General features: G+C 40.2%; 1 protein-coding gene across 4 annotated transcripts in view; it reads left to right on the forward strand.

Annotated features, from left to right (window-relative positions):
• prickle2b (prickle homolog 2b) overlaps positions 1-22,670 on the forward strand; it is a 73,481-nt gene extending 50,811 nt beyond the window's left edge. For 2 of the 4 annotated variants that reach the window (XM_057362123.1, XM_057362126.1), the window contains 7 exons: positions 11,322-11,505; positions 17,435-17,548; positions 17,651-17,788; positions 18,648-18,851; positions 19,397-19,583; positions 20,252-21,103; positions 21,241-22,670. In XM_057362123.1, the coding sequence (XP_057218106.1) occupies positions 11,322-11,505; positions 17,435-17,548; positions 17,651-17,788; positions 18,648-18,851; positions 19,397-19,583; positions 20,252-21,103; positions 21,241-22,133 (2,572 nt within the window). In that variant the 3' untranslated portion in view covers positions 22,134-22,670. Of the gene's footprint in view, positions 1-5,573; positions 6,017-6,316; positions 6,744-11,321; positions 11,506-17,434; positions 17,549-17,650; positions 17,789-18,647; positions 18,852-19,396; positions 19,584-20,251; positions 21,104-21,240 lie in introns of those variants that run through there. The other 2 variants (XM_057362124.1, XM_057362125.1) reach the window with 2 other exon arrangements.
• The last annotated feature ends 1,241 nt before the right edge of the window (positions 22,671-23,911 follow it).

Here is a 23,911-nt window from a genome sequence, read left to right on the forward strand (position 1 = left end):
TGAAAATTAGTAAAGACAAAGAAGGTTTTCGATTTAAGGAATGCATCTCTCAATCCATCAGGGGGTTTGGTGTGTGTTCCTCTCTAGCCTTGTGCTCTGATCCGTCTCTGGGCTCTCCAGTACAGAGAAGCATCTGTGTATGGAGCCAAGGGACCCTACGAGAAACAAGCACACTGTGAAAAGCTTACTAAGAGTGTAGATATGTGTGAAATGGACCAAGACCTTCAGTTTAACACCAAACCTCGACCATATCTAGCGTCCCACACACAAACACTCCATCCCCCATCATTTGCAGTTCAAATAAACACACCAGAGTGGTAGGTGTGTGTGTGCCCTCCTTTTTACTTGATGCCTGCCTGTGCCATTAATGCCTTGTAGGGTGTAACGTTCCTCTTGAATTCATAAGAGGGATATATAAATAAGCAGAGACCACAGGGCGAGATTTAAAGAGATGAGGTGTGTTAAAGTGCAGAGAGAATTTATGTAACTAAGGAAAATTAATTCTGTGAATCTTATTTATCTAGATTTATCACACACTTCATATTTCTCGCGTTTCTTTAATTTTGCTTCTATCCTGGAAGAATGTCACTCCCAAGACTGAACTTTATGCATAAACATTTGTCACCACCAGACACAGCGGACCTTAAAAGGCCCTCTTCCGTTCTCGCCCATTTATCTCAGAGCCTCTGGCTTTTGTTTGGCATAGCTTCATATCAGATTGTCCTATAATCCACTTTTTAGTTTTCAGTGTTTAAATTTAGATCTTCGTACCCTGAACCACTTTGTAAACTGGTCTCATGTAGAGAAAGTTAAGAGGCTTTATTTTGTTCATGCTCTAATCTTCTAGCATCTATAATTTAATTAGTTCATTTTCCGCTATGTCTTACATGGTTAATAGCATGTTCTTGTGGTTAAAAAAAAACGGCTGAAATCTGCCTTGTAGCAATAACAGAAATTAATTCCATTCCACCTTTCAGCATATGCCACTGGTAAGCTCCTAATAGCCATATCGAATAGCTTAGATAAAATCCCCATTGTTGTAGTCATTCATGGAATGTCCTTTTCGACTTTGTTAGCTTTCTTGTCCAGTGGACCATTTCAGAGTGAATTCAATCTATAACAAATACTAGTATTCTTATTTCATATTACACTATTATCCTCTGGAAATCTCAGAGGTATCATAAGATAGTCTAGAGGAAATGAAGAGTTTGGTTCCAAAACGCGATAAACGCCATTAAAAAAATGAGTTTCCGCCAAAATCAGTATTGTATCAGGTCGGTATTGAGAAGTCACTTTTTAATTTTATGCAAAATGCGATATCCGCTGTGTTATTCTGTCATGTTTTCTTCCTTTTTTCCAAACCGCAATATGCGCCAGTCTCACTTCTCTGCAGAATGCGATATATCAGCACAACCAATCACAGCACACCATTCCACGCATTGTAAACAGTAATGGCGGCGCTCTGAATACGGTCGGCTCCTAGTTTCCCTGATCCACTTTGTACTTTGTGTTCAACAAACAAACAAAAAATGAATAATTTTGACGGCATTGATGAACCTGTGCTGGTTTCTGCGGTGGGGAAGAAACGTAAGCCATCGAAATCTAATAATTTACGTGAGGAGATTAAGAAGATGAGGCACTAATTTATAGCATTAAAAAGATGACCCGTTGAATTCATTTTAGGAGCGATGACCGATTGAATGTACTTTTAGTCCAGTGCCTGTATGTAAGATTAGTATTGTATTGAATTCAGAGGCTGTCATATGTGGATCAACTCACTTTGTTTTGTATTTTCAACACTTTCAATATGAAAAATAACTTTTTATATTGATTCAATGGAATTATTGCATTTTGGGGAAAAATGATCAGTTTTTATAAATCTTTTAAAATCAAAATCTGGATTTGAATTTTTTGTTACTGGAACCTAAAGATGCTATGTGAAACAGAAAATAGTGGTTTTCATCTTGCCACTTTCTTTGTAAAGAAAACACATTTTTACTCAAATTAATCAGAATGGATTTATAGCGTTTTGGAACCAAACTCTTCAAATATAACTTCTCAAAGATGAAGGATTGAAAGTGTATCCTGACGGGGTTATCCCTAAGACACACCCTCTTTGATAATACATTTTCCAGACGGGTAATGAGCACAAGGTTGCTATTTTAGAATAGAGTCTGGGTTTGTTACATGTATACTATATTTACTGCAATCATATATCAAACATATAATGTGCTGTGACTCGAAAAGCAATGTATTACATTGCATTAGATTACAAAATAAAAAAACCAAAGGGCATTGATGCTTTGCTTTTTCTCAGAACTATATTTTTCAGAGGCCTTTTTGGAATTACTTTCAACCAGATGGTCTTAGTGTCAGTAAATTAATCTCAAAATGTAAACATTAATTAAAACATTAATTTAAAACCTATACACATCCCTTTGTCTTCAGAGGTGTGTAAAGACCTTACATAATGAAGCGTTATGTTTTTATCACCTACAGAATGAGCTATTTCTATCTACATACACCGCAGGTCCCCTTACATTCACCATGTTGTTTCTACAGTAGCCCTAAACAGACAAACTGCTCAACAAAGCGCATTTCGTTAATACGTTATCTCCTCCGACAAAGCGAAAACATGACTACACTCCTTACTCCTGTGTCAGCCACCATAGTGCTTCTTAGGGGAGGTGTGGAGTGAGCCGTTTTTTGCAATTCATAACCTCACCACTAGATGCTGCTTAATTTCATACACTGGACCTTTAAATACATTACATCTCAACGAATACTGCCAACAGAGCTGAATTTCTTAAAAGTTTAACAAAAACGCAACCAAATGGTGCTATTGTGATGACAAAGTTATGAATCGTAAGTGGGGCACGAATGGGACCCAGCTGTAGTTTCTGTTTTCTGTCAGAGGAGATGCAAACATGCATATCAGGTACATTTTTATTTCTGTTTCTCTCCATCAGTCACTCTCTGACAAGTGGGATCTATCTCGGTCTCTGCCGTGTGTGAATGGCTGTTTCTCTGACTCCTGCAGTCCCCCCAAACTAAATATTTAAACAGGGCATACTTCTGCACCCATTTATTTAACTTAGTTTAACTTGCTACTTTTAAACCACTGCCATGTCGCCAGGGTGAAGCTAGAGCACTTTACTTTATGGTTTCAAGCTATAGAACTGTAAAAAAAAAGATGTTTTATGATAAGAACGAAACGGTACAAAACATATTGTACACAAGATATCACATAGTTTGGTTTCAATAGCTTATCTAAATAACATAAATTCGTAGATGTAAAAACATCAAAGAATTCTGTGACTTGCTGGTTACATGAATGCGAGTTTCGGTAAATTTAGTTCTCAGGTTTTCATCAAAACCAATGATGAGACCCTCTCCCGTGTACGTGTAGAAATGATGCGCTGTGGGATTTGACACCTACAGCCATCTTTGAGTGGATCTCTTCTAGTGCTGAATGAATGGATGTTCAGTCAGGAAAATGGGCTCTGGAATGTGATGTAACGCCCTTTGAGAGCCACAGAGCCAGCCCCCACATTGTTCTGACAGAAAGCGCAGGTTTATATTTGTGCATATGATTGCTATGCGCGCGAGAGGGAGCAGTGTTTTGAATAGATGAATCATCAGAGCTGTCCAAGCGAATGCTTTGTTTATTTTTAGAGTCACTTTATTGTTCTACCCTAAAGCAAGCGAAGCGCTCCAAATGTATCGTACAGCGGCCCGTGTGTCATGTTTTATCACCGGTTTCTTACTGGTGTTAATATACTGGTGACTATATTCTGTACTCCGCTTCTGGTTGATTAAAAAAAAGTTGGATGTTACCTCTTCTGAAAACTTCCTCTGTGCAGCTGCTGTCCTCTCTTTAAATTCATGCATTGACGGATACGGCTCAGCAGTGCTTCCGTACAGTGGAGAACCCTTTTAGAGGACAAGAAGTGGGGCATTAACAGCAAGCCAATTCACAAGGTCATATAAGAGCTCCAAATCCCAGTGCTAACAGAGGTTCAGGATAGTTTAATGTATTACACAGCTTGTCTTCCGTTGCTCTCTCTCTTTGCCTTTACAGGCGGTGAATAGTTAACCAAAAGCAAGCGGCAGCACTTTAAAATACATTTTATCTCTTCATACCAGACTGTGTGCTTGTAATCTCTGTGCATGTAATGTGGTCTGGAAATGAGGGGTTTTGTTTGTGGGACTTGGAAATAGAATAATCGGGGAAAGGGGAGGAGGCGGTTTGCCTTACCTTGATGGCTTAGAGCCCATTTCCCAGATGGAATTTGGTTATCTCATCCTGAGGTCGCACCAGAAAAAGAGATGCATTCCTTGGCAATCAGCTGTTGAGTTTAGATACAGCTGCCCTAGTGTTGACTTAGAAAGATAGTCATCAGCGTTTTTCTTGGGGGGTATTTTTGTAAAGCATGAAGAAATTAAATCGTCATCCGCTTTTAGTGTACATTCGCATTTCTCATTCATTTCTTATTATTTGTGATGATTTCGTGACTGCTTGAGGGTTTTAAATTCCCAAGTCTTCAAACATAAATGTACGTTTTGCTTAACCAACCAACTTTCTAATTTTCTTAGTTAAATAGTTGTTTTAGTATTTTGTATTGTATTTTGTACAGTAATGTAACTGAATAGTGATTTACCATTAAAAGAAACCAAAGGGTCACATGATTTGGTGCAGTGGTTTTGCTGGGTTTGATAGCAGTGTAGGTTTGTGGCCAGGCATGTCAGTGAGCTTGTGGCTATGGGGAATGGAGTTGCTGTCAGTGTGTGTTATTCAGTAGAGCCTAAAGCACAAGGACGGGGGTAATTGATACCCTGTGTGTAGGGGTTTGGCTCAGACTGGCCTGTAAATGTGAAGCACAGTCCAATAAGAGATACCCTCTTTTCAGAGACACAGACCGTCTTGGTATAAACCTAAGCCACCTGGAAGTTAAAGAGCCAGCTACATTCAAATAGATTTATGGGTGGTTTTATTAAGTAACTTAACCACTGTTGTCTTCTTCCATTCTTCCTCCCTGTTGTTGCAACCATATGACATTATAAGAAGCAACTAAGCGAATGCTTTTGATACGAGTAAACAAGCATTGATTTACTGAGCCGGATTTAACTCGTGCTGTTAATCTGTGAATGATCTTTGTTTGTTGAGGGTTTGTAATACAACACAGGATTTATATCACGTAGAACTATGGGACTGAACAGTACACGTTTTAATTATATTAAACGGAATAAATAACAAAAATCAAAGAATTATAAATAAGAAATAAATCGTCTAATTTTAAGCACCATCATCAATTTAGCAAAAGCCTCTATTGTTTTCTAATGGGAATAAAGTAAAGCTACATGACCTCCATCAGTTCATATTACAAAAGGCATTTATTTACATATTGAAGACTTTGTTTCCCCTCCTCCGTTACTTTATGCCCTCTGAATTGCGTATGTTTCTACAGTTGGAGAGAAAGTAAGTGATTTGCATGTAAATGATCCCAACAACAGCAGCTATTCGCGTCTTTAATTAAACTAATGTAGGTGCGTTCACTTGCTGACATCACGGACGCTCATTACCATTCACAAGCTCGAGTGGGCAGCGCGAGTCCACGCCACGGTTCACTGAGCTCTTTTTCCCTCACAGACTCTGTGTTATTGACGAGAAGCGCAGGCTCATATAATGTCCTGCATTCTACCGGAGGAACTATCGCGGAGATTTGAGCAAGATCTGCGGGGGCGTTTCGTGTGTTCGCAATATTAAAGACGTATTATTAAAAACACCAGAACCCGAGGCATGCCTTTCATGGACGATACCTGTGTACGGACTCGGACTGATGATTTGTTTGCGGTACTTGCTTGACAAAGACGTGCGGATTGAATCGCGCTTGTTTGCGCAGAAGTGAAAGTGCGCTCTTCGCCTTTTTCCACGGAGGAGCTGGAGATGAGTGACGCGTGCTTAGATCCTTTCACATCAGGCAACATCAAGCGATCTCATCGTTCATGTTAGAAGGTAAGCATTTGGACGTTTAATCGCCCTCTGTATCTTTCACCGATGCCGTTGTTTGGCTTCCATTTGCTTGTTACATCATGATATTTCGAGGAGTGTCAAACTTCGCCATTTAAATCAAACGGACATGTAAGTCAAACGCAGTTTGGGCAGCGGGTGATGTCGTGCGTCCACGCGTCTTTTTTAACGTCAGTTAAACAAGCAGCAAGGTTTAATGCTTATTTTATATGATTGTGAAGTTTCAACGTTGTAACGTAAATTAATTTTTATATGTCTGTAGAGACTACTGCGAAAACCCGGATTGTATGCAACTTTCTCACCATAGTTATCTTTCCCACTCGATTTGTCTTGACCCTGTTAGTCGGATTAAGTCTTTGTTTGGTATTGTGTTGCTGGATTAACATGTGAAGAGACTAAGTGAGGAATTATGCAGATGAAGAAAGAGAAACACCAGCAATTGCCTTCGAGAAAGCGTTCTCGTCCACGCATCTACACTCGCGCTTGCAGCTTGGTTAATTATAATGGGGGCGTCGTAGTTGTGTCGCGTCGCTCGCTCGCGCGCGGGTGGTTACATCCCGACTAGATCCATCTTATTTTACAGCATTATTTTTATTAAATCGATATCGTTTCTTCCTGCACCCCCGTCTATTTGATGCGACCGCCATTAAACGGATTTCTTGCTCTCTTCGAATAATTGATCTTTTCATACGTCAATACGACCATATATATCGTGAGTAGGCTACAGAATGAATGGCTCGTTTCATTTTGCATCTTCTGTTTACATTCTTAAGACTTGAGACTGGATGTAAAATTCACATTTCCGAGCTGCGTGTCTTATACGTCATCATTTTCACCTTCCATAAATCTCTCTCTCTCTCTCTCTCTCTCTCTCTCTCTCTCTCTCTCTCTCTCTCTCTCTCTCTCAATTAACCATGCTTTTATTATAGTAAGTGTAATAAGTTTCTGTTGATTAGTTGATTAGCATTTATATTATCATTTTATTAGAGGGCAATGGTTACCATGGTTTCACTACAGATAAAACCAAAAATTATGGTTATTCATTTTCATAAAGAGTCGCTCTGTCTGCCTATTTGTGTGTCAATGTGTTACACACACAAAATTGTCTGTTGTTTTGAAAATGCATATACATCTATATTGTTTTCTTTAGTTTTATGTGGGACTCCTATTCAGTTCAAAGTATACAAGATAAATGAGAGTAAATGAAGAACTGGCTCTCAGTAAGCACCCAGCTGTGACCAGTTTCTTCACTGTGTGTTGCCCTTTAAAAAGGTTGTTTAATTCATTGGGAGTGATGCCATGGAAAAGCCTGGGAGCCTCATCAGTGAGAGACTGGAATTTTTTTGGATTTCGTTTTAAGCCACATCAGACCTGGTTTTCCTTTTGGTAAATATGGCCCCTGTATTGAGGATGACAATGCCCTAGCTAGACAATGTCTAGCCATGGGCTATTGTTAAAGAGAATTGTATGAGATTGTCTGGTGGTGGCACAGGCCTGGTTTTTAGGGAGATGCTTAGAGCTAACAAAAAGACCACATCTGTTGTCGTCTGAACAATTTAAAAATGCAATGATTAACCCACAATGAGCAATTGTCAAATCAGATCATAAATCACAAGGACAACGTTCTGCTCGGATGCCTCAGGGGTATAACAACCTTCTGTGTCATCCCTAAATTACATTCCCAGTCTTCTATATTTGCAGTGCAGAGCAAATTCTTTCTAAAGGCTCGTCTTGTAAATCACAATGCTTGGGTCTTAGCATGATGTTTGTAATGAAATCAGTATGCCTAGATGCAGTCCGGCAACCTTTTTAATTCGGATCACATTTAGATGATTGTGAGTGAACAATATCAATGGACCGTGGAGGAGGGTTGGGCCTGGAATTTTCAGTCATGTGCGAAGCACGGTGAAACATGGAATCCCTTAACGTTTCACTTAATCCATTCTGTGCGGTTGAGAGGGATATAGACCAGAACCTCTGTGACAACCCAACAGTTCATGTATCTGGACCTTCCAGCATCTCTGTAGATTCCTTCCCAAAGTTTTCCAACAAAGTGAATGTAGCTAAATTGGTTAGGCATGGGTCTCATTAATCCATTAACCTCATCTCTTCCATTCTGTTATTTTCTCAGTTTTGTGAAGTACATGAACGTAAACTCCCCTTAAATTCAGGGTCATGGCTTTTGTAAAACTGACTCTTCATGTAGGCAAAATATGTATTTCTGCACATGCCTACACTTCCCAAGAATGTACCAGATTGTTCTGTAGCGATTTGTTTTTGTTTTCCTCCCTTATATTTTCTGCTTGGCTTGCTCCATAGGAAGACCGGCCACTGAGACTTACTCAACATCATTCAGTATTCACTGATGGGTTTTTAAAGGGCTGTATTTTGCTGTGTGTGTTCAATATTAATGCGAGTTGTGAAGTTGCCACCCTCTCCAGTAGTGCAGGTGAGTTGTCCTTGCTCAAGGGTGTTGAAACTGCAGCGAGATCAGCTGCACGGTCTATATATATATCTGCTTAACAGTTCCTCCCACAGAAACCCTACAGAATCCATCCTACTCTCCAGTCCTTTCTTTTTGATTCAAAGTGATGCTTTTTAACTGCTTAGGGTTCACCTCATGCAGGTTTTAAAGCGCTTCATCCATTTCAAAGTTGTTTTTGTTTTCTGCTTCTTAAATATTTATAAGTGAACTATTGTGTTCCAGGACGATCACAAAGTTGTAGGAGAAATATGACGACTCGCTCTTTTATATCCTGCATCCTTAGGCCAACTGAACCATGACAGATGTTTGCTGGTAGCTCAGGGCTGAATAATATAAAGGCCAGATAAATCTGTTGTGTGATGAATTTTGGGTCAGTTGATCGCATTATGATGATCTTATATTTTCGATTACACCGTGGCCACACCAGGCACATCATGGCGTCACAACATTTTAGAAAAGGGATCTTTTCCATGTTATTTTGAGTTGTCCACACCGACAAGCTATAATGGATTCTGTATTAGTAAAGTTTTTTATTTTTAAATGTCACATGGCGGTTCTGGTGTTGGCGTGGTGTTCACTTCTCTTGGAAATTTGTGGATTTTTGTTACGTATTAAACATTCTTGTTTACATGTGCTGATTTAAATGTCTTCAATGTTTTGTAGCTTTTTTGTTTAGCGGTTTTGGTCAAATTGAGTGATTTGCGATTCAGTTACAACAAATATTTATGCTTTGTACCGTTTATAAAAATGTATAGCTGTCCAACGTTATTATAGTTTATTAAAACTATTTAAACACTTCTGCGTATTGAAATTAAATAAAGTATCGGTTTAAATATTAATTGAAAAACTATCGAAAACTCGAAAAACTAACTAAAACAAAAAAACGAAACAAAATTTAGAAATGTTGCCTCTGCAATAAACTCAAATATGTTTAAATTGAAATTATTAACATAAATAAAAACAAAAAGGAAATATATTGAAAATAAACAAATAGATAAAATAAGCACAAAAATTCAAATTAACATATAAGCATAAAAATAAGCAAAATCAAAATATTAATCAAACTATAAAATACAATAAAACAAAAAAACTATCATAACTTTGTGGCTGTGGAGTTGCATTATAGCTTTTTATTAAGAGAACTGTATTTAGTAAAATGTATACATTTTAAATGTATAAAAGCTTTTTTCTGTTACTATTATGTATATTCATTTTTGTCTTGGGGCCAATGTAAATTCAGGGCAAGTAAAAACCTGAACTGCTGCCCCAACCGGACCCACTGCAGGAAGATCCTTACCGTTGAGCCCAGGGCTTAAATTTATCCAATAGAGTTATGCAAAACCATTTTTTAATACAACAGTATCGAGAGCTTCTTTACGTAGATGACTCTTTAAATTAAACATGTTCTTAGTTTAGCCATCTGGTCATTGTGAAAGAGTCAGTGAGTCATGGTGTTAGTGGCCAGATTCTGTCTTTGACACCTTACAGCCTGTCAGGCATCTGAGGAGCTAATGGGATTGGCCCTAAAGTGAGCGGCTTGTTTCTCTTTCTCTGGTCTAAGAGGTTAGTTAATCTGACCAACTGGCTGGCCTGCTCAGAAAGTGTGGTTTTGGCAGAGCATGAGGCCTGTGTCTGCTTGTCTGGACACTAACCAGACGCAGCATGTTTGACTGGTGGAGTGTGTGTGTTTCATCATGGCATGAATCGTTGGACGTGTTGAGGGTTTTGTTGATCTATGGGGCATTTCTGGTTATAACCAAATGTGGCCGTGTTGATTGACATAGTGGAAGAATCCGGAGAAAACTGTTAGAATAGGTGGTGACATTTAATTGTAGCTGCTGTCAAAAAATAATGAGTGTGCTTTATGCAACTTGTGTAATTTTATAGCTTGTTTTTTTAGTCAATCATGATCAGTTTCTTTTTTAGCAATGTCATGTGGCAGAAAAAAGGCTGTAACTCTTTCACAATGGACCCGGGACCCGGTTGTGAGTTCTGTGTGGGTTGAAGGAATGTTGTTTTAATGTTACTCTTGCTGAGAAATTACTTGTTTTATGTAAACAGTGGTTTTGGATCATATAAGAGGAGATCGCCGTATCTGTGCCTCTTTCTTTAAACTAAATTGTTTTAATTATTTTTTTATATTTTAATATTTGAAAGATATTATAGGGTTAATGGAAATTACACGCATCCTAGTCTCAGCCTCAGACGTCACGCCCACAGACCGTTGGTTGAACGTCTGATGCATAAGGCACACTTTTCGGGAAACACTTCAGCACGTTCGAAGTCGTCATCTGATTGGTTGAATTTTACAGGATTTCTGGGAGACGTGCACGTCGTGTTCTTTAACGGTCCGCCTGGAAACAGCACAAAGCCGTCTGATCTAAGAAGTAAGCTGTCGTGTTTACAACGGTTGCTATAAGAATTCATCACGATCGACTAAACGCTTAATTCTTAAAAGTATGCGAGGTTCCCGGAATAAACTTATAATCATTTTGTTGCTGTTAACTTTTGACACGCTCGTGAATTTACACCGGTCTGTTACTGCGGGGACATTTCCACGCTTCTAAACATGACACGGCACAAAACGAGATTGGTTGCTTTACCTGTCAGTCATATGGCCACTTCGGGGGGCCTTGGCCACAGAAAGCGGCGATAAGTTCCTGGCTATGCGAGACTACAACGCATTCAGAAGAGCCTGGCAAACTCAAACCTAACTAAGCACCGATGTTACCAAAATTCTCCATTGATGTCCAGAAATTCATTGCAGAAGCTCATTTTGACAGGGGTTTTCCTTTTGTCGTTTAGGAAGATCTGTCTCCATTGTAAGTGCTCTCGTGAGGACCATGTTGTGACAGTCATGCCCCTGGAGATGGAAAAGACGGTGACCAAGCTGATGTACGACTTCCAGAGGAACTCTACATCTGACGATGACTCTGGCTGCGCGCTGGAGGAATATGCCTGGGTCCCGCCCGGACTAAAACCTGAACAGGTAAAACAAGTTTACTGTTGTATTTAAAGCGCAGCGGACCTGAGTTTGATTTCATAGATACAGTCTCTTGGACACTGAATGACCACAGGTGTGGTCTGCTGTATAACCACAAAGCGCGTCTAAATTCTTAATTTTGTGTAATATATCAATTAGTATAGCAGTGTAATTGTCTTTAGCAGTTCAGTCATCTATAGCACATACAGCACAAGAATTCCACAGTTTTTCCTTTTATTGCCGTGTTTAAAGAAGCATCTAGGCCGGCTGCATGAATTGTACACAAGGTTTTAAATGTTTCGAATTCAAAGACCCTTGAGATAAATGTCTTTTTATAACGCCTCGCTCCTGCTGTACTGAGTTTTGTTACTATAGCAATGCTCTGCTTCAGAAGGTTCGTGTATCAGATTCATAAGGCAACAGTGTGTACAGACCCCTTTACGGGGCAGTGAAATAATTTATAGAAGCGTGTTTCATTTTCCTGATGAACCAAAGAAAGTCTTGTTAACAAAACAGCCAAGCCGGTCAATAAGCAACAGAGCACCTCCACCCTGTGCGATGGCTCGCTGCCATAATGGGTCTCTGGAGGTCACACAATGTGTGTCGGGTCATTTACAGTTTGTTAATTCACATTTGACTGCCTGAATTAGCCTATAACTTATTAAGGAACTGTTTCATGATCATGTTATGGTGGAGGTGTAGAATTATATCTTTTAGATATTGTACATTATGCAATAAATGATTCTCCGGGCTGCATTCCAAGAGCCGTCTGTTTGTAGACACTTTGGTTTTAGTCAAAACGAACACAGTTTCACAGTGTTAGAGCAGATGGATGGGAAGAAGTTGCTGGGATACAAGAACTCTGTGTCCATGCATGTTATTAGCAAGCCATTAATTATGCCTTTCCTCTCTGTGTGCTTTGAAACTCGCTGTCTGCAATTTCACCCAGAGACAGTGATTACCTCAGGCCATGACGAATTAGCTTTTCTTTGCCACGAAGTGGCACATTCCTAATAGGACAAGATAGCAGTTCTGTTTTGAAATCTGTTTTCGTACAAGGGAAACTGCTTTAGTACACATGTGAATGGTTTTGCAAAAGACATCCACCAAACAACGACAGGCTGGTCTTGAAGACACTGAACTTGTTTATCTCCAAAAGCTCTATGGCTCTCACGTGAATAGAATTAAAGTAATCCAGTTTGTCTGCTTTAGAATCGGATGGAGCATTATTTTGAGTCATCTAATCGGCAGATTTTTTTCTCTGAATTTAATGATGTTACACTGGTTAAAAAAGAAAGAAGTGTTGTTTATCGGTGGAGGGTCGGATGCATTGAGTCAGGTTTGTATCGGTGGATCTGCGTTTGTATGTATTGGCATTCAGACCACAGAAAAAGGAAATGGAAAAACACTCATAGGCCAGACTATTTAAAATGTAGCCTATTTATTTCTAAAGCACTTTTATAAACAAAAGAATGTGTTAATTCAGAAAAAAAATACAAAAACAAGAGGAACAAGAGGAATGTAATCACTCAAAAAATGGATGTTTATTAGCCCCTCATGTCATTCCAAACCTGTATCACTTACTTCCTCCAAACACACAAAAAAGAGCTTTTAAACAACATTAACACCCATTCCACTATACGGATACAAAACCACTGAACAACATGATGGTGAATAATTGTTGACCTTGATGGTGAACAATTTTTGACCTTTCAAGCAAAATCCTATCCATACAAAGAATGTACTATCTTAAACAGAGGGTTATGATGCTATACACTGTTTGTCATTGGTTACTGAAATGTGTTTTGTCTTATTTTGGTCTTACATTAATTTATTATGGTGCTTTGTGGATTTCTCATATCATCCAGCACACACTATATCTCCCTTCTTTGGGATGTTGCCTTTATTTATTCAATGGAAAACAGCTGTTTGGATTGTGGTTACTTTACCCTCACATCAAGAGCCATTTCCTCAGCCTTTCTCCATATACAGTAACACAAAATGCAGTTGCCAGATCCCTTGACACTTGGGCGGGTTGCCAGATCTCTTTCTGCTGATTATAGTTATTTCCACAAGCTTTTCCTCTGTGTGAGTGCTCTGAGTCCATGTTCTTCTGATCACATCAGTTCGTTGGCTGGACCAGGGATCTTCATATTGAGAGGAGAGTGTTGTTATTGGATGAACGTACTGTAATTTACCGGGGCCAGACCACAGTTGGTGTTTCATGTAATTTTCAGCTATCCCTCAAGAACCTCTGCGCTGGTTCTTTAGATACCCCTTGATAACACAGCACCGGCCAACATAAGCACCGAAAGAGCCATCAGCTCGAATGTAAAAAGACAGTTATATTAAGGGGACGAATTAAACACCGGACATGGGGAAATGTCCGTTTTGGAAATACTCCCACACCTTCCAGAAGAAGTTGGTGATTTTGTTTCAGAGCATTTCGGGAATCCTAGTCTTTGCTTGTATAAAACATAAAAAAGCACATTTGATGAAACATTGAGAGAAAAGTATTCCATCCAAGCCTTTTCATATCACCTATTCACACTGGACTATAAATACCAAATTCATGTTGTTCTTAAAAGACAATGGGTCTCATTCATGAAACATTCGTAAGTATATGAGTGATTTGCGCGTAAAACGGACCTTCCTGAAAACTCTCCTCCCGATTCACAAATACTGTCAGATTTGACAGTAAAACGTGTGTATGTTAATGCAATCATTCGTAAATAAGGTTTGCATGCACGCTCAATTCATAATTAGCATAATCCCGCCTAGGAATTACAGCTACGCAAATTACATATCTAGGAATGCTGTGGAATCCTCTGGATTCCATTCCCATTTTTGGCTCGTTATATTGCATAAATGCATTAAAGACTAATAGGCTATATGCCTAACAATAAATTAATAAATTAACGTGTGTCCACAAAAGCGTTTTTAGCGTATAATGCTTGGTGCTCTTCTGAAAATAACCAGCTGGTGGCGCTTGAGAGCGGTTTGAATGCACTGCACGTTTTTCTGGAGACATGCTATGATTAGAAATATCCACAGCAGTAACATGTTACGAATATCTTATTTTGAAGATTATTAATGAATATAAAAATGCAATAACCAGCAATGTTGACTTCTCCATTGTTGTGTTGTACAAGTGTGATGGTTGGTCAATTTACTGTTTGTCCCGCCTCTCCTCCACTGTGATTGGACAGCTGTGTTAAAAGGGACAGCGACACGGTCTGCGTTTTACCCAAAGTTAAAGAGTAAAAACCAGAAAAAAGACAGGGCTAAGGAACTCGTAAAATATCATTATTATGATACATAGTGCATCAATATGCAGCGTAATCGGTTTACACAAAACATTTGAATGTTTTACACACTATTTACACGTGGTAGGGAGCAGGTGTACATTTTTTTCATACCAACTAACATTTTTAAAATACGTAGACATTTTTATGAATCCGAAAATTTACGTCAGAACGACTTTACGAATGTTTTACACAAAATTACTGCTCATGTTTCATGAATGAGGCCCAATGTGTGCCATTACTGGTACAACACGGTTTTGTGCGAGTAATTTGTATTTTCACAAATCTTGAGTAGAGCCACAACGTTTAATTTTCACATTCCACATTTGAACTTAAAGGTAAACAACGGTGCTCAACGGAGTGTTTAATTATTTGTTACAATCCCTCAAGCTGTTCCACATTTTTATGAGATCTGTTCCTTGCTGTTTATGTGGTATGGCGACAGAGGCAGATGGGCCCCCCGTCCTATATCAGATTAAGCCATTAACCCACCAAATCTTTGTGAACGGTTTGGATGAGTGGTCTGAGGGAGGTATCACGGCTCATGCTAAGCTCCTGTTTGAGTTCCTGTCAGTTGCTATAATTGTAATGTAGACTTATATAAAGGAACAGTTCACCCAAAATTTTTAATTCTATCTTTATGTACTCACCCTGGAGTTGTTTCAAATCTGTATAAATGTCTTTGTTCTAATGAACACAGAGAAAGATATTTGTAAGAATGCTTGTCACCAAACAGTTCTTGGCCACCATTGACTACCATAGTAGGAAAAATGCTTTACACGTTTCTTTGTTCTGTTGAATACAAAAATAACGTATTTTAAAGAATGTAGGACAGCAAACCGTTCTGTGGAAGTTTTGACTACCATTGTTTTCTAATATGATAGTCGATGGTGGCCAAGAACTGTTTGGTTACAACAAGCATTCTTCCAAATATCTTACTTTGTGTTCATCAGAACAAAGATTTTTTGAACTCGAGGGTGAGTAAATTATATCAGAATTTTTATTTTTAGGTGAACTGTCCCTTAGTGCTAGTGTTAAAAATGTAATGCTTGTATGGTATATTAGGTTGCGATAAGCTCTAGACAGACATTCACGTTAACCTGAAATAAAGAATCAGGACAGATTCTATATCACCCTTAATGTTATAGGTGTGCGTGTGAAAGGCATGGACATTGGGAGATATGGGGGAAGGGGTTAACAGCAACAGGGGGAAATAAATTCCACTCTTGCATTTGTGACATAGACTACGTTTACATGTGCATCAATAATGTGATTATTTCCAATAATCAGAGTAAGGACTTAATCGCAGTAGCATGTTTACATGACATGAGAACACCTCTTTGCTCCCGTTTACATGAAAGTTTTATTAGTCTGATTATTTTACACAGCTCAAACGATGATCTCAGATACAGTAAGTGTGTGTTCCTGGCTATCGTTAATATGGTCGCGTCAAATGCAAAACACCATTATGTGGATGTATTTTATGGTTACTCGGCCCGTGATGGATCTAGAAATTTTGATCGAAAATGTTTCCACAACGGTGGTGTAAGCTGTCATCGCGTTCGCGCTGTTTCTGTATGAAGGTAAGGAGCAGAGACTGCTGACAGCAAGTTGTGTTGACAGTAAAACTTCAGACTGTCATGTTTACCATGAATTTGCGCTTAAGGTGCGTGACAAAAGCACATGCGCACCTTGATCAGAGCAGCATACATGCGATTAAGGTTTTTACATGCCTTCATATTGCGATTAAAACCGGCTGTTACGACCTTTTATAAGGCATTGTCTAGGGTTGAAAGGAGTAACAATTATTCTATGGTAAAGTTGTGAAATAATGCTGGTAGCAAGTGACAACACGCTGACAACAAACTGCCAAAGTGTTTAATATACAAAAGTGAAAATATAATATCAAATAATATTTACAACATTGATGTTAATAAAGAAGCAAAAATAAAGTATAAAAATATTAACCATTCGAATAAACAACAGAAAAATAACGTCAACCCAAGAGAAAAGGGAAAATTAGTGACGCCAAAGGAAAGAACATAATAAAACAAAACAAGTTCCAACTTAGTTTAAACAACTAACCTAACTGAGCAAAAAATAAAGAAAGCAAAATCTTTATCGCCGTATACTTCCCTACTCTTAACGTAACAAAAGAAAAATGAACAGGGGTACACCACATATGTAACTTCGATTATTCTTACTGCGATTATGAGCTTAATCACATTATTTATATCGAATGATTGCATTTACACGAGGTAAAGCGTAATCGCAGTATTTCCAAAATCCTACAAGACTGCATGATGAGGGTGCATGTAAACGTAGTCAATGTCATCCAAGTGCCAAAATGGTCTTCTAGTATTCTAGGATTTCTAGTACATTCTAGTATTTGGTCAATCAGCAAACCTTGTGAACAAACCTGGTGTTTTAATTTAACATAAATACTGTCTAGAGCCAAAATATTGCCCATGTCTGCATTATGTCCCGTTAACAATCTGTATATTATCTGTAATAATCTGTTTATTTATTAGCCTCTACATGGATAGATAAGTATATTGATTGAACTTGCAGAAATTCAGTCTTGTATATGTTAAATAGTACATTTGTCTAAATATATCTGGTCGTTCCAGGTGCATCAGTATTACAGCTCTTTACCGGAGGAGAAGGTGCCGTACGTCAACAGTCCAGGAGAGAAACATCGTATCAAACAGCTTCTGCACCAGCTGCCCCCACACGACAACGAGGTAAGAACATCACAGGGCCTCGCGCGAAAAGCTCGGCATTCAAGAGACGCCGTGGGCGTCTGAATGCGTGCAGTGCCACTGACCCGTGCTCTCGCTGCGCAGGTGCGGTACTGTAATGGTTTGGATGAAGAGGAAAAGAGAGAGCTGAAGCTCTTCAGTAACCAGAGGAAGAGAGAAAACCTGGGCCGCGGGAACGTCAGGCCTTTTCCTGTCACCATGACTGGAGCCATCTGTGAACAGGTGCGTGCGAATGGACGACAGAGGTGTTCTGTTGATGTTGTGTTCTTAGCCACTTTTTATTGTTGTCGATATTAGATTTTCGTTGTGTGTGCGATAGCCCACCTGGGATAGCATGTTAGTGCCAGTAAGTGAATTAGAGCCGAGTCTAAGCTGGATATGCATGTCTGTGACCACCTGCCTGGTTTCTTTCTCCTTCTGTTACTTCTCAGGAACAGATGTCACACTGACACAGTTTGGCTTTTTTAGCATGTTTTAAATTTATCATCAGCCTTGCCACAGTTAAGGATACAAAGCACCCATTTAGCCCCCCGGTGCTGTTCATGCAGTCTTCAGAAGAAACCAGCACTGCTATCTGCTAAGATCAGCTATGTTCTGACCCCAGAGGCAATATGATGGCCACCTATTACCCATTTTGATTTTCCCATATGTGCAGGTCGTAAATACGTTTGCAGGTTTTTTTATGAGTGTCCGATTGAGGCGTGTGGCTCATCCAATAAATATGATGTGAATTAGATGTTTCTTTACTGATTTTGTTGTATTAAAAGATATTACAGTATTTTATATTAATCAAATAAATATCAAAATATACAAAAAAAGAAAAGAAATAAATTTAATATTTTTTCAAATCAAACATGTTTTATATAAGTATTGAAAACATTGAGTACTGCAAGGTTATGTAATATATAAAAATCTAATTGTTTTCATACCATTGCAATTATATATCTCCAAAAAATAGATGGTTATTGATTTAATCTTTCACCCTGCTGTTAAATGACCTATATATGTCATTGAGTCTCTTTCTCTCGCTCGCTCGATCTCTCTTTTTAACTCTTTCTTCATCTGTTTCTCTCACGTACAGTGTGGGGGACAGATAAACGGAGGCGACATCGCCGTCTTTGCGTCACGGGCGGGACACGGGGTGTGCTGGCACCCACAATGCTTTGTGTGCAGCATGTGCGACGAGCTCCTGGTGGATCTTATCTACTTCTACCAGGACGGGAAGATCTTCTGTGGCCGCCACCATGCTGAGAGACTCAAACCCCGCTGTTCAGCATGTGATGAGGTTAGCCGCTCTCGTCCTGATGGTTTTTGTCATATTGCAATAAACCATCAACAGTCACTTCAGTTTTGTGGCACTGCCATCTTCAAACCGAAACGGAAAGAAGTCAAAAGGTTTCCCAGGCACCTATTGGTTGGTCAAACCGATAGTCCCGCCCTGAACTCATGCATCATCGTTGCAAACATAGATTAATATACACAGAAGCACTTCTTGGGGAATTGTAGCCATGAATGTTTAGTAATATCTGTAAATGAAACTGTAATAATGTGCATTTTAACATTACATTTGACATTTATACTTGTACGAAAGAAAAATAAATGTTTATGAGGAGTCTCTCTTCGTGTAGTTAGATGACTGCACACAGCAAGCCTGGTTTCTCTGCTTCACATTTTATGTAAAGAACGCTGACACAATTACACCGCACATTACCATGGTTACAGCACTTCATCTCTATAGTGATAATAGATTTACTGCTGTGCTGCAGCTCGGTGAGTCTGCTGCTTGTGTTACTGCAGAAAAATGGTCTCACTCTCTTTTCTGTCTCTCAGATCATTTTTTCAGATGAGTGCACAGAGGCCGAGGGCAGACACTGGCACATGAAGCATTTCTGCTGTTTCGAGTGTGAGACGGTTCTGGGCGGCCAGCGTTACATTATGAAGGAGGGTCGACCGTACTGCTGCACCTGCTTTGAGTCGCTGTATGCAGAGTACTGCGACTCCTGTGGGGAACACATCGGTAAGAGCCTGTCCTTCATCATTGGCTCAACGTCCACGCAACGCTGGTCTGCTTCTCTCTATCGTTGCAGTAATTGAGCTGGGGCTGCGCCAGGGGAAGATTTACCTATCAATGCGATATTAGAAAATAATGCAAAACTCACCGTGAGAGCCGCAACTCAAGTTTATAGATCTAGCCTCACAACACATGCTTTAAAGTTTCAGCCAAGTTCTGGCTGCCTGTTAAATTGAAATTCAACCCGTATGGAATTTACTTTCCACACAGGACCGCAAAAAGTAATTTTGGGAAAGCGATTATAAACAGGAAGCATTAGTGAAGGTTTTGCAAACAGATGTTCTCCATTATGACCTCCTTAAAGACCTGTGATTTAAATATAATGTTGTTCTGAGGTATGCGGCATGCCGTATAATCAGTTTATAGTAAACAAGTCTACACCTCATGAGAAGAAGCCACAGATGTTTTTGTTGCGTTTATTTACATTATCATGGAAAAGTCTTCTACAAAAACAATTTCACCATCTTGGAACATAAACTAAAATACTCATTTTAAAGTGTCGCACAATTATATTAAGTGCTCTCTAATGTCGTTTAAAGAATTGCTCTCTTGTAAATTTGTTTAAGCAAAGATGCTTTTTGTAATCCAGGCCTTCTGATTGTATTCTGTTACAGGTATCGACCAAGGCCAAATGACATATGATGGCCAACACTGGCATGCCACCGAAACCTGTTTCAGCTGTGCCCGCTGTAAGAAATCCCTGCTCGGCCGACCCTTTCTACCCAAGCAGGGTCAGATCTTCTGCTCTCGGGCGTGCAGTCTTGGCGAAGACCAGAACGGCTCGGATTCTGCCGATTCTGCATTTCAGAGCGCCCGCTCGCGCGAGGCCCGACGCAGCAGCTCCAAATCCAACAAGAGCAATGGGACTGGCAGCGGAGGAGACAGGACCCATGGGGGAAATTCTCCTGCGGCCCGTTACTCTGCTGAAGTTGACCCGCTGTCCATGCAAATGGATCTGCTCAGTCTGTCCAGTCAATCCCCCAGCCTGAACAGAGACCCTCCGCCATGGAACATGCAGGCAGAGATGTACGGTCACGAGAGCCACGATGAACTTTCATCGAACCCTCTTCATCTGCTCAGTCAGTGCAACATCCGGACTTGTTATTCCTCAAATCCGTCTCCCGGTCACCCGGCGGATCCAAAGCCTGTGGGATCCAGGAGACCCCCCATATCTGCTCTGAAAGGAAAGTCTTTGAATGAGAACTGGTTCCAGCCAGGACAGCCAGAGGACTATTACCAGCCCAATCTGAGGACACAGATGAGCTTTCAAGAGGTTCCACAGAATAGCTTCATTGATAAGCGATCCGTAAGCTTGCATATGTTCCAGAAGGAGAAGGCGGAGGTCGGCCTACAGATGGGTCGTAGTAGGAACCCCATCAGCGCACTTAGCTTTAGTGAACAGCTCGTACCACAGGAGCAAACCCCACATGGCTCGATTGAGTCGCTGGCTCTGTCTAATGCTACAGGTACCTTGCGTTTGTTACACAGTCGTCTTTAATTGTAAAAATATACTGGCTATTAATAATTCTGTTAATAAAACTTATGGTTTGCTAATGATGCAATAGAATGTTACGGCAATCTTACACGTGTTTTCCATCCACAGGCACCTCTGCAGATGGCGGCAGTAAACGTCACGAGCACTTGTCTCGCTTCTCAATGCCAGACTTGAGTAAAGACTCCGGCATGAACGTCTCTGAAAAGAGCAACATGGGCACCCTCAACTCATCCGTGCAGTTTCATAGCTCTGAATCTCTGCGCAGCCTGAACACCGCGCAGCCCTACCTTGAGCTCGAAACCCCGGTCCAAGTGAAATTCCCAAGGCAATACTCCCGTGAATCTCTTCGAGTTAACGCTTTGCCCCCTGGATTCGCTTATCAGGAGGAGGACCGCATAAGCTTGGTGAGCAATGCCAACAACGCCCGTCTGGCGCCAATGAGCGACCGAACTCGCCGTCGAACCATCAACCAAGAACAGCCACGCCGACGCCACCACCACCATCGATCTCGCCGTTCCCGCCGCTCACGTTCGGATAACGCACTTAACCTTGCTGCCGAGCGTCACCAGCCCCCCAGGCGATCTCAGCTTCACCTACATGAAGATTACAACCAGTTTCCTCCTTGCGGGCCCAGGGGCCTTCACGGCAGCGGAAGCGCAGGCAGATTGAGGCAGCAGCCGTTTAGACCCTGTCCTCGGACGACCTCTGACCTCACGCTTCAAAACCCCGGCCCTTACCGGCACCAGGGCCCTTATTCGTGGGACCAGTACGATTACGACGATGATTGGTGCTCCACCTGTTCCTCGTCTTCAGAGTCAGAAGATGAAGGGTATTTTCTGGGCGAGCCCATTCCTAGACCCGTCCAGCTGAGGTACATGACCAGCGAAGAGCTGCTGCGCAAATACAACTCCTCTGGACTGGGAGCGTCCGGTCACTTTGAGAGCCGCGGACAGTTGCACACTCGCAAACGTAGGAAAAGCAAGAACTGCATTATCTCCTGAAAGGCACGCTGCTGCGTCCCGCACAATGTTGCACAACAAGATTTTATCCGTCCTTTATAGCAAATGTTTGAGAGGCTTTTCAGTGTCGTGAGGCCATCGGTGAATAATGCGCAGTAATATAATTTGTTCGCACCTCGAATTGCATATGCATGTTTTCCCATGTGATATTTCCAAATGATTCTGGATGTTACATTTTTTCACTTTGCAGGATTTGTTACAGCTGATGTGCAATTGTTCATTATTTAATCCATTCAGGCACAGTGACTTTAATTTGTATGGTTCTGGTTACTCATTCTTTTCGCTCTGGGCTGAAAATGCCGTTTTAGTCAGTAATAAGATGTATATACGCAATTGTATGAAGAAATTCACTAAGTTAAGGATGTATTGTAAATGATCTGTAAATGATGTACTACATATTTTTATATTTTGTATGGATAGAATCATTTATGTACTAAGCATTATGTAGAGGAAATAGTAAAGGCATGCACGTTCATTTGCTGATTTTTGTCCTGTATTGAAAATTAAAGAGTATTTCTGTGGAAGATTTGATTGACAGCTTTTCATTATCAAGGCGTTCTGTGATCTCTGACTCATAAGATGCAAACACGCTTGCCATCTGCTCGTTGCATAAATGGAGAAGACCGCAGCACATTGAAGAATCAAAATGTCTGGCTTCAGTTACACGTACAAATTATTTTTATAAGCGCTGTCTTTAACAAATCAATGATTCATTTTTATAATTATAATTAAGTGAAAGTGACCTATTAGTCAGATATGGTGACCCATACCCGAAATGTGACCTCTGCATTTAACCCATCCAGAGAGTAGTGAACACACGTACCCCCGGAGCAGTGGGCAGCTATCACTGCAGCGCCCGGGGAGCAAGTAGGGATAAAGGTGCCTTGCTCAAGGGCACCTCAGTTGTTACCCGCCGGCCCTGAGAATCCAACCGGCAACCTTCTGGTCACGAGTCCGACTCTCCAACCATTAGGCCACGACTGCCCCATTTTTGATACCATTAACTTGAGATTCTAACAGTATAAAGTGCTTACTTATGGGATAGTTCACCCAAAATTGAAAATTATTTTGTCATTCCAAACCTGTATGACATACTTTATTCTGGAGAGCATAAAAGAAGATATTTTGAAAAATGTTGGGCACTGAAGAACACTGTGTGGACACAAAACCACTGAGGCAGTTCTCAAAATATCTTCTTTTGGGTTCCACAGAAAAAAAGACACATGCAGGTTTTAAACAACATGAAGGTGAATAGACTATGACTGAATTTATATTTATGGGTGAACTACTCCTTTATGCTCAAGAATGATGCTTACAATAATGCTGGTTTAAGTTACAAGAAGCTGTGCATTAGGGTAGTATAAGGCGCGACGCATACAACCTAGTTATTTTATTTTGCAGTAATCCACAAGATTTAGTCCATGGCCTGTAAACTGAATTCAATAGTTCAGCCTAATTTCGTGTCAAAGCTGTTATGCATTTAGCTGTATTGTCCGATCAGCATCCAGAATCAGAACCGTCCATTGTAGTAGATAAAACTCAGAAAAGGCCTTGGTACATCTGTGCTGTGTGTTAGCGCATTCCAGTGTATAAAGGCAAAGTTAAGCAAAAGCATTCAAATATCACATTACGCACAGACTCGAAATGCTATTATAACCGCTAACTAATACACATGTGGTTTTTAGGTTTTAATCTATAAGCCATTACCACGCTCCCATGAGTTTGGAAATGTATCTAATATGTTGACCTGTTTGAAAGTG

Source organism: Triplophysa rosa, linkage group LG20 (assembly GCF_024868665.1).
Source record: "Triplophysa rosa linkage group LG20, Trosa_1v2, whole genome shotgun sequence".
In the NCBI taxonomy this organism is placed as follows: domain Eukaryota; kingdom Metazoa; phylum Chordata; class Actinopteri; order Cypriniformes; family Nemacheilidae; genus Triplophysa; species Triplophysa rosa.